This window comes from Lonchura striata, chromosome 4 (assembly GCF_050655825.1).
Source record: "Lonchura striata isolate lonStrDom1 chromosome 4, ASM5065582v1, whole genome shotgun sequence".
NCBI lineage: Eukaryota > Metazoa > Chordata > Aves > Passeriformes > Estrildidae > Lonchura > Lonchura striata.
Window position 1 is genome coordinate 69667263 of NC_140706.1, and position 12565 is coordinate 69679827.

Consider the following 12565-nt stretch of genomic DNA (forward strand, 5'->3'; position numbering starts at 1 on the left):
AAGTAATAGTTAATTCCATAAAATACAGAATTTTCAGTGAAGTCGACTTTATTGTCCTGGAACTAATTTTTTTGCTGGAGCAGGTCCATGGTGTGCCAAATGCTGCCATCACTTCAGAATAAACTGTTTTCTGCTCTCCAAGGGCTGCTGTGCATTGGAATAATATAAAGCATAATTAAGAAGTGATTTAGAGAAAATGTAGGTTTGGTCTGGTTCAAGAGAAGAGCTGGTATCTTAGCACTTCTTTTGGTTTTAAATAAAATTTTGGAAATTTGGAAAACTACTCAGCATTCAAATGGTACATTGTGATACTTAGTATTGCCATCACAGGTGCCTGGAATTTGTCTTTTAGTCCTTGGAGTAGAGGATAAATTATTTGGTTGTCCTGTTACCAAACCAAATAAACCGTCATTAAAAGGTGGTACCTACTGTGATTTAAGTGAATTGCTGGTTATGCTTCAGTGAGTTTTGCATGGGTCCTCAGAAAATGAGCTCAGATCTGTCTTATGTTTATAACCACATCACTGAGGGGTGTGGCTACATTTGTACTGTAGTTTATGCAGTTTTGACCTCTTATAGAAAAGGTGATGCAATATGTGATCCTCACTGCAAATCTGGAATATTCAAAGAGCACACCAATTCTCTTTGCTGTAACGCTTCCAGCACAGTGGTAATTAATGTTACACTTAGCACACAGAAAGTAGAATTTTAGGTCTGTCTGCATTTAAAAGCTCCCTGAACTTAATCAAAAGCTAATTTATTTTTAAACTGACGTGGCTATTTCTTTGTGGCCACCTACTGCTCTATAAACTGGGAAATTGTTTCTGTTTAAATTAGCTGATGCTTTGTTTTAAGCTGAATTAAGAGAGCGTAAACTTTGATTTCATGCCAACATAATAACATAAACTAGAGCATTTTCCTCATGTTTACAGAGGTCTTAACGAGTAGTATTTGTAATTCTCACGCCACAGTCTACAAGAAACAAGAGCAAATAAAGTTACTTTGTATATTCTTTTGTCATGTACCCATAGGGAGGGTTGGCAAGAATTCTTAGAGACAACTTTATTTGAAAATGAACTTTAAATGTTAACATTTTAAATGTTATTTACTCAAGGTTGAGGTAGAATGAACTTTGACTTGAAAGTTATGTATTGTAACACAGAGTTTTTATGAAAAACAAAAGCACAGTAGCAGCTTTCTCTGAACATCTGTATTTCCAGGTGACCAGCAGGACAGTAATGACAATTTTGACATGTAGATATGTATATGCTGAAAAACTACATTCACCGTATTTTATGCTGTGCCTAACATATACTTAAGGGCAGAGCCTACAAGAGAGGGGTTTGCTTCTGGTTCACATTCCACAGTTGGCAGTGGGCATTGGATGAGGCAATTCCAGTGCCACTGGTGTTTTCTGTCCCCCACCACAGCAATGTCTTAGCAGTGAAATCTGCTGGTCAGGTTTTCTCTCCAGATGCATGTTCTTATTTGGAAACTATTGTAGGAAATGGAAAGTTCAGCCTCATGGAAATACGGTGTGGGTTCTTCATTACAGTCAGGATTCCTTGACCATGAGTGTCAGGGATTTGTTTCTGCAGGCATAATTAGTCTCCCTTATTTACTTTGCAATGCTGCTTTGCAGAGCAGTTCTGTGTCTAGGATGAATAATGTGATAAAAGCACATGTCTGTGTGCATGATTATCACTTACCTGGGAAGCTGCTGTGGCAGATTCTTTACAGGCTCATTGACCTACAGGTCCTTGTGAGCTGTCTGAGCAGAAATCAGAGCAGAGACACTTCCATGGAGACACTGGGTCACACTGGAGTTCCATGTGTGTTCTTCCCAACAGATGCAGTCCATATGGAAAGGACTTCCGCAAATGTTTACAAGTGTTTATTTGTAGGAGTGTATTTGTTGCAGCTTTTTGTTCCTGTCAGGTTCTTAGAGTGGTTAAGTGCCTCAGAACAGCCAAGTGGAATTTTGTCTGTGGTCATTTGCATCACAGCTGGGGCAAAGGAAATCCTTAATAATTAAGGATTGTATTCCATTAAATATCAAATGGCCAGCTTGCTCAGCGGTGCTCATGTTCACTTACTAAATTCCTCATTAAGGTAGTTTGTTAAAAACATCTTCTTTACCATAATTTATTTATATAATTTGTCTTCTTTACCATATTCCATCAAAGTGACCAGGACACTCTTCCAAATAGGTTCTATAAGCATCTTCTCTTTCAATTATTTTCTCCCTAATATATCTATTTACAGCAGAAAATTCCTGTTTAGTCACAGATTTGAAAGTACTTCCTTTAACAAAATGAATGTTTGTGGTTTAAGTTAGTACTTGGTTTGGGTTTAGATTTATATTATTATTTTTTTAGCTTGAATTTTTTATTTTAGTGCTATTAGTAAAATGAAAAATTCTGTGCATTTTGTGGGGAAGAAGCGGGCAGGAATGTCCTATTTCTTTCAGCCTTCGAAAAGAGATGGGGCAATGTTTGGTGGTTCAACGATTGAATGAGGATAAATTCCATGCAATTTCTGTCAGGAAGAGGGGAATTTACAGGGCATTTAATGCAGAGATCAGACTTGAGAGCTGGTTCTTCAGCCCTGCTGCATTTCCATCATGCTACAAAGCAGGTGTAATATAATCTTCTGAAGGAGAATTGGGGGAGAAGGGCAGAATGCTTCCAGGTACCAGAAGGACCAGTTTAAGACCTAAAGCAGTTGACCTAAAGCAGTGAGAGACCAAAAAGGTATGACTCTGTATACAAGTACTACGTTTTCAGTATTCCCTTGGTCAAAGTTGGCATTAATTACAAATATTTTTTGTTAGGATGTTTATATAGCGGTGGTCACTAGATTCAAATAGTATACAAGAATTGGATTATTGCTCAGGTATTGAATTGGTATCTGACATAAACACCAATAAAGCTATTTTGTCATTTTTTAAATTTCTTTATGCAGTTCTAATCAACTTTCAAATTAATTTTATTAGGTTCCCTTGAATCCACAAGGATTATGGTTTTACTTGATGGTCTTTACTCTGATAAAGTAATGCTTTTAAAACTAAAAACCAAAAGGGCCAAGACTGAAAAGTTTTAGGAAATTTAGATGTAGTTATTGCTCCTACTGACTTAAAGATTTAGATTAGGTTTTCTGAAGGTAATTGTTACAGTGGTAATTGCTTTGCAAAATATTGTCTCAGGCTGCTTGGGGCATACCTGGCTCCTGTGTGAGAGGTTTCTTTTTTGTGCTTCCTCTTGAGTCATGCCACAGGATTGCAATTTTGTGCTTTCTGTTTTGTTTAAAATATTTAAAGTAGACTGACTTTGTTTTCATAAGCTGATGCTTTTAAATACCTTGGAACTTGGTCCTCGTGAAAGGGGAGCATTTAAAAAATAAACTTAACATTCGTCTCTGAGTGGTCATTATGTAAATTGTTTATCTATGTCTGTCTTTAATGTATTTTAAGAGAGGAGAGCCAAGAAGGGAGGCTGTGTCCTACCCAATGGTTATAGCTCCCCAGTAGCTAATTTTGTTGATGTGTAGGCCCTACATATTATTTATATAAATCTGTTCCTAGGTTTTTTAGCACTGTAAATATTAAAAATGGATAAAGTCTAATTTTAATAATTGGGCAATTGTATTGGCTCTGTACACTGTGGGGCTTCCTGAGCCTGTTAATTCTTAATTTTAATTGATGTAACATCTCTGTGTCGCAGCTTGTCCTTTTATTAGTTAACACTCCATGAAATTCTTGTGTCTTTATTCCTCTTCTTACATGTTCTGATAAATGCAAAAATAGCTTAAAAATTGTTACTGCTTAAAGCATCAACACTGGCAGCTGAGACATCAGTTTGCTCATAGCAAAAATTTGTGTCAGACTTACTTTTAATCCATGCAGTTATTCTCATAAGGCTTAATGTGATGACATTTGTAATCTTCTTGTTGCTTTGTAAAAAATCTTGTTAACTTACAAAAGCAGTCCTTCAGCTGCAAAGAGGAACTGGCTCACCCTGAAACATAAGATATCCAGTATGTGACACAGTTGTATATCAAATGAAGACATGAAAGTGCAGGTGTACATTTTAGTTCCCTGTTCTTTTGTGCAACAACTCCATACAGTTGTGCTGTTTTTATACATTAATAATTAAAGGTGTGTAGCTCCAGCTGTTTTTTTTTAACTTCATGGATCCAGGATATAATTCCACAGAACTGCTCTGGGCATGTATGCACACAGAAATGGACACACACCTGTGTTTTGGTCCACTGAAAAGCAACTAGAGCCTGTGGAATAAAGAGATAAGCATAAGTTACCTCAACTACTCCACATGGGGCCTATCAACACAGAATTAGATGTTTTGGAATACCTCTTGTGGTTTTGTTCTTTTTTAAATTAGTTTGTTTTATCTGGGAAATTTTATTTTTAAAGACTGTCAGTCTTCACCTATCAGGAATGAAGCAAGTGTGTCTCCATAACAAAAGAGCTGGTAATTTGTGGCCATCTGCTTTGACATCAGTACCTGGAGTCTCTGTGTAAAATGTTATTTTTTTATCAGCTTTGACAAGTAATTTTTCATTTTCTCTGTAGCAAGAATCTTTTGCCAATGTTAACACTTTGGCAAAGTGCCTTCTCCTCATGCATGCAGTAGAATGGCATTTAATCAGAATGCAGTTGTTTATTGTGAGGGCCTTGATGGGGGTGGGTTTTGCTGACAAATGAATATTTTTGGACTATATGGCATTTTGTTCATAGTACTCAACACTTGCTGTTGCAATGCCTTGGAAAAGGCAGTATTTCCAAATATTATATTCTCTAGTTATTTTTTGTCACAGTTGAGACGGTCATAATACAAAGCAACACACTCAATTTTCAGCAGGCTTCACACTGTTTTATTCTAGCATGCATGCATTTTCCATGTTCTTACAAAACTTCTAAGTTTCATTGGTCACGAAAGACAAACAAAGTGCTCATTGGAATAGACAGTTGAAGGTTTCTCTTATTTATCCTTCTTTCTTTCTTGGTTTCTTTGTCAATGACCTTGGTACAAAATTCTTTCAGGGGTAAGCTTGGATCCTCTGATCAGAATTCTCTCTGGCTCACAGAATTTGCTGTAAAACCTCTTCCACTATTTTTCCCATCATTTCTTATTATACCAGTTTTTGAGATGCAGATGAATAGAATATTTTTTCAAATTTTTGGCCCTAATTAATTGTGAATTTGCACTGTAATAAAAAAAAAATTACCTTTTGAAGGTATTTAGGAGTAACATAGTTTTGTTTCACTGTTGCTGAATACAGGGCACCTGTTAAATGTGTACACAGCACTGCTGATTTGCATAAAGTCATTTAATGACTGTAAGGATTTGCATTGTACTGTTTGTGTGTTTTACAACATTGGGGGAGGATTATTTTCTTAAATATGCAAAGCATTACACTGTATTTATTGTTGTTCAGAAAGCAGATGCCCTAGAGCATTGCTACTGTATTAATCTCACCAGATTAGCCTCTAACTATTTCAGACTCTTAGGTAACAGTTCTTATTAGTATTTGCCAAGTTCTCTTTACTGTACCTGATGAGCTTTATTATAGAGGGCCCCAGGTTTCCATGGTCTCAGCAGAACAGTGTTGTGTGAGAGGAAATGTGAATGTAAGGAGCAGTAATGACAGCCCAGACTCCATTTTCGTGCTAAGTTCCCTGCCTGGGAGCTATAGCTGTGACTCTCATGCACCACTGATTTAAGAGGTTTGGTGGCTCAGCAGAGGTTATTTATACCATTTACACCAGACATTCAAAAGAGGATGTGGGGACACGATGGAGCACTGAGGTGCTGAGAATGAGGCTGCAGGGAAGCTGTTTTGTTTGATGGGAGCAGATCAGTGCCAACAGTAGCACTCCTAAGCAGTGGGTCAGAAACTTTTGCATGCTCAGTTCTGCTTCCTCATGCAGGGTTATTGTGTTTACCTTGGGATCCCAGTGTATTTCCCTTGGGATCCAGATTAAAAGCTGTAGGATGAATGCTGACTTTGGTCTCAGTTCTTGGTACTGCTGTAAAGGCTCCTGCACTGGTGTCCAGCAGAGTTTCAGATAAAGTTCACCTGGTAACTTTGTTTTCCATCCCTCATCACTTTGCTTTATGCAGTAGGACAGGAAAGGTGGCAAAGGATGATTTTGCAGGAAGATGTGAGTTCTGACAGTGCTAAGCCACAGCACATCTGCCACTTCTCAGCCAACAATTCTGCTGAGCACAAGGCTTGCTTTGTGCAGAGAGACAGGACAGCAGAAAATGCTTTTAGACAGGTGTTTGAAATAGTAAGTTGAGTGGTTCAAATATGAGTAAAAACATCACTGTTTTATGGCTTTTCAGTGACTGAGGGTTTTTTCATTTTTTATTTTGCCTTTTTATTTTCAAATGCAACAATTTATCCCATATCTACTGGCATACAGGTATGAGTTCATAGGACACCTAAAGTTGACTTAAGCCATTCCATGAAGTTCCTTCCATTAAGTAATGAAGTTCATTTTTCAAAGGGTATGGGAGTTTTGGTTTGGGGTGTTTGTTTGTTTCAGTAAGTCGTGTATGTAAGGTGTGCATAAATACTGAAATACACTTTTGGAAGTGAACATGGAGGGAAAGCATCCTTTTCCCCTTTTCATCATTGCAGGAAAGCAGAAACAAAGTAATTTGCATATTTCAGCAGATATGATGTAAGCTTTTGTGATTTTCAAACTAATTTTAAACCTCTACTAGTGATGAATGTGCCCCATAACTTCCTAGTGGTGCACTAGTTTGAGACATCACATTTCAGAGAGTTACAGGATCGGTGTCTCTGGGGGTCCACAGATCTCAATCTCTACTACAAAAGGGAAAATCAATGTCTTTTCCATTGACTGCGTTAATCCCTTCCCATGCTCTGTTCATAGACACAATGAATGGGGTTGCAGAGAGAGTTTTCCCCAAGGAGCATCTCTCTGGCAGTTTGACACCTCGGTGCACATCCGTGCAGCTGCTGTGCTGACCATGCAACATAACTTTGGTGTGAAGTTTAGTCTCCTCCAGTAGTTTGTGTCATGAACTAATTCAGATACCAAATTTAGCAAAATTATCACAAGCAGTTTCACACAAATATTTTAGGCAATAGGTTTAGATGTGGTTAAATATCTCTGACTGTCAACTGTTTGACTTGACTACTTGCCTGGAAAAGTTTGATTTTCAGTGGAAGTATGTGGAATACTATTGTTTTGATTTTTTTTTTCCTTTTAAGGCAGAAATTCAAAAGGGAAATCATAAAGTTGTTTGGCCATTATATCAAGCTGTTTTCTGTGGGATAGGCACAAAATAGTGCAGTTCAGCAGAAAAAGTCACATAAAGGATATCATTTTACTTTTTGGTCAGATTGGAGCTGGCCCACACTAATGGCTAAATGGAAGCTAATCAAGCTAATAGGAGCTCTCCCTAAAATTATTGTTAGGGTATTTCCAGTGTGATGGTTGGGGAAGTATTTCAGGTGCAAATCAGTGCTGAAGCCAAAGTGGGAGTATTCCTGTCTTTAGTGAGCTTGCAGTATTTCTCCAAAAAGAAGGGCTGTAAGCTGCCTGGGTTCCTGTCAGGTGTTCCCATTTGTTAGGACCAAGGACTTTGTCTGAGGTTGTTATGCACCTTCTCTGGAACCCAGTAGAGGAGAGTGACCACAGGGCTACAGCAGGCAGGAGGAAAAGAAGCTACCTCCATTTCCTTGCTGCCTTCTCACGTGTTTGTTAATAACAGCATTGATAAAGTATCTGTAGTTAATAATGATTTAGTCTAACTGAAATGTTTTCAGAAAAGATAAATGCAACTACTGTTGAATGTTACTACTGATGAATGCTTTGTGACTCTGGAGAAATAGGAATGGCAGTGTGAGCTTCTGGTGAAAGTTATTATATTGGATGAATAATTTCTGTAATTGCTGCCTTTTGGTTTGTCATGCCTGAATCCTGCCTGATAGGGGTGTGTGAAGAACTGTATCTGTCTGCAGTGACTGCACAAATACTTCTTGTAGCGCATCTCCTCTTAGACTTAGTGAGTATCTTCTCAAATTGTCATCCCAGCATCCCTTGTCCTTCCTATGGCATGCTGAATGCAGGCAGAAGGTCTGGGCCACGCTGGATTAGCCTTGGTGCCATCGTGCACCCTTTGCTCTGCACCAGGGATTGCTCTCCTCTGCTCTCGCTTATTCGGCATTTGCATTTCACAGACGTAACCATGTGCCTGGATTGACCAAAGATGCCAACATAAGCACTTGCCAAAAGGCAGCTCTCATCTTCCCCAGCTGCCTCAGCCTGTCTTCCTTTTCAGAAACAATCAGAGGCTTATGATCTTGATTCAGAGAAGGATTTGTTCCATCTCACATCTGCGATTCAGGCATTTTGGAGGAAAAGAAAGGAAAAGAAGGAATGTGATCCTTGAAGAAGATACCCTTGATGAGGTGTCAGAGTTGAGTTTGGCTAGCAAGGAGTTAGGCTCCCCAGGCTGAGCAAAACATCATCCATCATCTCAAGCAACAGCCTCTTTCTAGTCCAAAGGGACAGATCTGTGGTTCTGCAGGCACTTGGAACCAAATCCTGTTCTAGAGAAGGAAAGGACAAAACGGGAGCACTTCCTGCTTCGGGCTGACACCAAAGCTCAAGAAGCCCCTTTCCAGGGTGCCATCCTGGCTTTCTTGGTAACAGGGATATGACAGAGGAGAACATTGCTCTGAATTGAAAAAGCCATGCTTGGAGTTCTTATTAATCTATTTAATGAACAGGATTTTTCTATCTAAAAGTATCATCTGCTATGAATAAAGCTTAAAGAGTTGTTAACTTTTTCAAAGATGCATATGCATAGCAAACCAACTGCACTCCAGACTTCACAGATTTTGGGCTGTATAGCATCTGTGACAGACCCAAGGGCTTGTACTAAATCCCATTGCATGAGCAGTATCTTTGATGCTGCTGTACAAGCAACTTGCCCAACATCCAGATGTTTAGGGGTCTCAGTCCTCAGCCACAAATGTGAAGATGCTCTTCTAAGCTGGTATATGGCGTCTCATCCCACATTTGGTTTGCTTTAAAGATGAAACATTTGGGGGTATTGAAAGCTCAGCTCAATGCAAGCAGACAGAAAGCTGATTTGGAGATGTTTGGGGGTTTTTGGGAAGGGCGGAGAGTAGTGTTGGCTGGCCCCTTGATAAAAACAGGGAGTAATCTGAAATACAGAACAAGCCAAAACCACAAACTCTGATTTAGACCTACTTGGCTCTTCTGAATCATCATGAGCTCTGCACACTGAGTCAGCCAAGAGCTGGTTTTCTCTTCAGTGTTGTGTAAACACAAGATGTTTCTCTGGGCTAAATATTATTAAGTTAAAAAGTCATGTTTATTTGTCCTGTATAAAAAATGATTAATACAGAAAGTTACCATCTGGGGAGATATGAAAATGCTTTTCTTTTAGAGTTTCTTGCTCAGCTCATCTTTGAACACAGATCACTTTTAGGGTATCCTGATTTTTTAAATTTGATTCTATAAGTGATAATTATTTGGATCAAACTACTGACAAGGCTTCCTGTATTACCTTTGGAAATTATAATTTCATTTAAAGTAATTAAGGAAAACCACAGGACTTAATTCATAGTTGTACCACGGTGTGGTGTGAATTCTTAAAATTCGGAGGGAAGGTTGTGCAGCTGACGAGCACATTTTCAGGGAAAGCTTTAGATCTGGGCACAGAGAGGAGCATGTAATGAGGATGCTCTACACTGGCCAGGAGATTTCTCTCTTTGCAACTCTTCACAGTAAATGTGAGAAATGTTAACAAGCCCTGGAAGGTTTTTACTCTGCTGAAATCTGTGACTAATTGTGAGGGGATTTGCCTCATCTTTCTTTATTTACAACTTCTAAGATGTAATACTGCTGAGAAAAAGGTTGTATGACATTAGGAAAGTAAGAGTTGCGGAAAAGGCAGTTCTGAGGGTAGGGGATTTAAAACAAAGCCCCACACCCCACAGCTTGAGAGCATATAGAAATGCAATACCAGCTCTGCAGTAGAATTATAACCCCCTCCTTGTCCCCCAAACCAACAAGAGCCATTAAAGACATGGAAAAGGTGACTGGTGTTTATCTTTTCTTCCCCCTTTCCATAGTGCGGCTCCATGACAGCATATCAGAAGAAGGATTCCATTACTTAGTCTTTGACTTGTAAGTATTTGTTTTGCATTTGTTTACCATGTTGGGGATGGGCTGTTCAAACCTGGAGTTACAAGTGCAAGCTCATGAGATAAATGCCTGCTTCTGGTGCAATGAGCTGGACAAATAGGTGGAAACAGCTGGAAGGACAGGAACATATTTTGTCATTTGCATGTGCAGGAGCTCAGTTGTAAGTGTCATTGTAAGGATTCCGTTTACTCCATAAAAACTAGTAAAACTCCACTGGTGAAATGAATTTTAATGTAAAGTGTAGGTATGTAAGTAAAGGTTGCATGATGCCTGCCAAAATGAAGGAAAGACTCAGAAAAAAGTATTTGCTGCAAGACAGTTGTCTAAAGGAAAGATAAAAAAGGCATGTGGAACACTTATTTCTCTACACAAAATCTCTACTGCTGGATTAAAAAGATAAGCCTGAGTTCAGAGAGCGAAAGATTCTTCTAGTATTTCATTCCTGAATATCTTACTGATTTATGTTTCATTTTGACACCACTCAGGATGTAAAGTGCCCAACACATAGAAAGGAAGTTTCCTACTGATAGTATATTTTACTTCAGGAATTTAGGTCCCATGAGTTGTTCATGTAGCAACTGGGCCTGTATGGAGCTTTTTTTTTTCCAGATAAGGCTGTTTAGGGGAAGCAGGGATGGTGGCAGCATGAATATTTTGTCTCAAGCTCATAACTCAAAGAGAGAAACTAATTTCCTCATTCCTCCCTGGGATGGGCAAACTTTTCCACTCACTTGAAAAGTTACTGCTTATGGTTTTGGATATGGACAAACCTGAATGATAGGGATTGTATTGCAAAACATACTTACTTAAGTAAAATTGTCTCTTTAAACTCCAAATTTTTCCAGGGCAGTTTATGGTTTAACAGACAACACATCCACCCACCTACCCAAAGAGCTTTCTTAGCACCCTCCCATGGTTTTGCTGGTTAGAATGAGAATACATTATTTCCCCAGAAATGAGAAATAGCTCATTTCTAAGCATACAAGCAGAAGTATTTACATTCAGCATGGCTGTTAGAATCTGAATCTTCCATGTTCAAGTTACATTCTGTTTTACTTTCTGACTTAACTTTTTAAAAATAAATCTGTAAAGACTTATTCAGCACTAGATTTCAGACTAGAAATACACAAATATTAAAATAGTCACTCTGCAGTGGAGGCATTCAGGACTCAAATCCTAACTGGTCTCCACAGAAGCTTGTATGTGATTTGTGTCTATCCCAGGTAAGTGCTGTGACTGTTGGCTTGGAAATGGCTCCAGGGCACAACACACATATTTGTTCTCTGACATGCACTGGGATTTGTTTTGGTTTTGGGTTTGTTTTTTTTTTTTTTTTTCCCCTGAAGGGCTACAAAGGAAATCTTTCTATGTGGAAGTGGAAAAAGCTTCTTAATTCAGAACATTTCTAAGAAGTGCATGCAAAATTCTTAGTTCTAGGGACAATATACCTTTTAAAAAATAGTGGCTATTTTTTTGTTGTTGTTGTTGTACTGCTGTACTGTGAGAAACTCTGCCATACTGTAATTGTAGTTAGTCCACGTCTGCCTTAAATTTAATATATGCCAGACTTATCTCAGGGGGGTATGATTGTGATGTGAACTAGAACATTTGAACAATTTCAGAATTGTAGATAACGGTATCTAGATCTCAATAGTAAGGGAGCAAATAGAAGCCTATGTTCTGCAATAAAATGTTAATGCCTAACTCAAAGATACTGCCTTGGCAGAAGACTAGATTCCACAGGAAATGTTCTGCCTTGGCTGGAACTTCCTCTGTTCCCTGTCAGTCCCATTCAGGACAAACAGAGGAACAGCCTCAAACATATATATATATATATATATAAAGCTTTTATGTTTTGGCTATGTGGTTTGAGGGTTTTGTAAAAATGTCTTATTTTGCAAAAAAGAAAATGTCTAAATGGCAGAGGCAGTGACTTTGCTGACTGATCATTGTTTCTGGAAAAGCAGCAGGTTGCATTTTTGAGAAATTTTTGCCAAATTACTGAGAGTGCCTGTTAACAGTTGATTTCTCACATTCATTGCTTTAATGCTTACTAGTATTATTTATTAGTGAAACTTCACCTTTTACAAACATGGTTACTGCTGTGTTGACAAGTACATAAGAGCTGCCATGGTGAAAAGGTACTGTATGCACTTCTTGAACACACAGGACAAGAACCTGCTTTTCTTTATTTAGTTTTGATTCAGCAGGAGCCTGACTGTGGTGTAACACTGTCACTCCACCCACACATGCCATCCTGTCATTTTCTTAATGATTTCTTCCAGACTGTGTGGGATTTGGTACGGCTGTTTCCTCAGAAATTTCTTT

General features: G+C 38.6%; 1 protein-coding gene across 21 annotated transcripts in view; it reads left to right on the plus strand.

Annotated features, from left to right (window-relative positions):
• Positions 1–12565, plus strand: part of CAMK2D (calcium/calmodulin dependent protein kinase II delta) — a 172507-nt gene that overhangs the window by 56328 nt on the left and 103614 nt on the right. For 20 of the 21 annotated variants that reach the window (XR_014955263.1, XM_085579399.1, XM_085579402.1 and 17 more), the window contains exon 4: positions 10165–10219. The exons of the other annotated variant lie outside the window; for it this stretch is intronic. Coding sequence is in view for 19 of the 20 variants with exons in the window: in XM_085579399.1 (XP_085435525.1) it covers positions 10165–10219 (55 nt within the window). In the remaining variant the exon portion in view is untranslated. The remainder of the gene's footprint in view (positions 1–10164; positions 10220–12565) is intronic. 21 annotated transcript variants of the gene reach the window in all.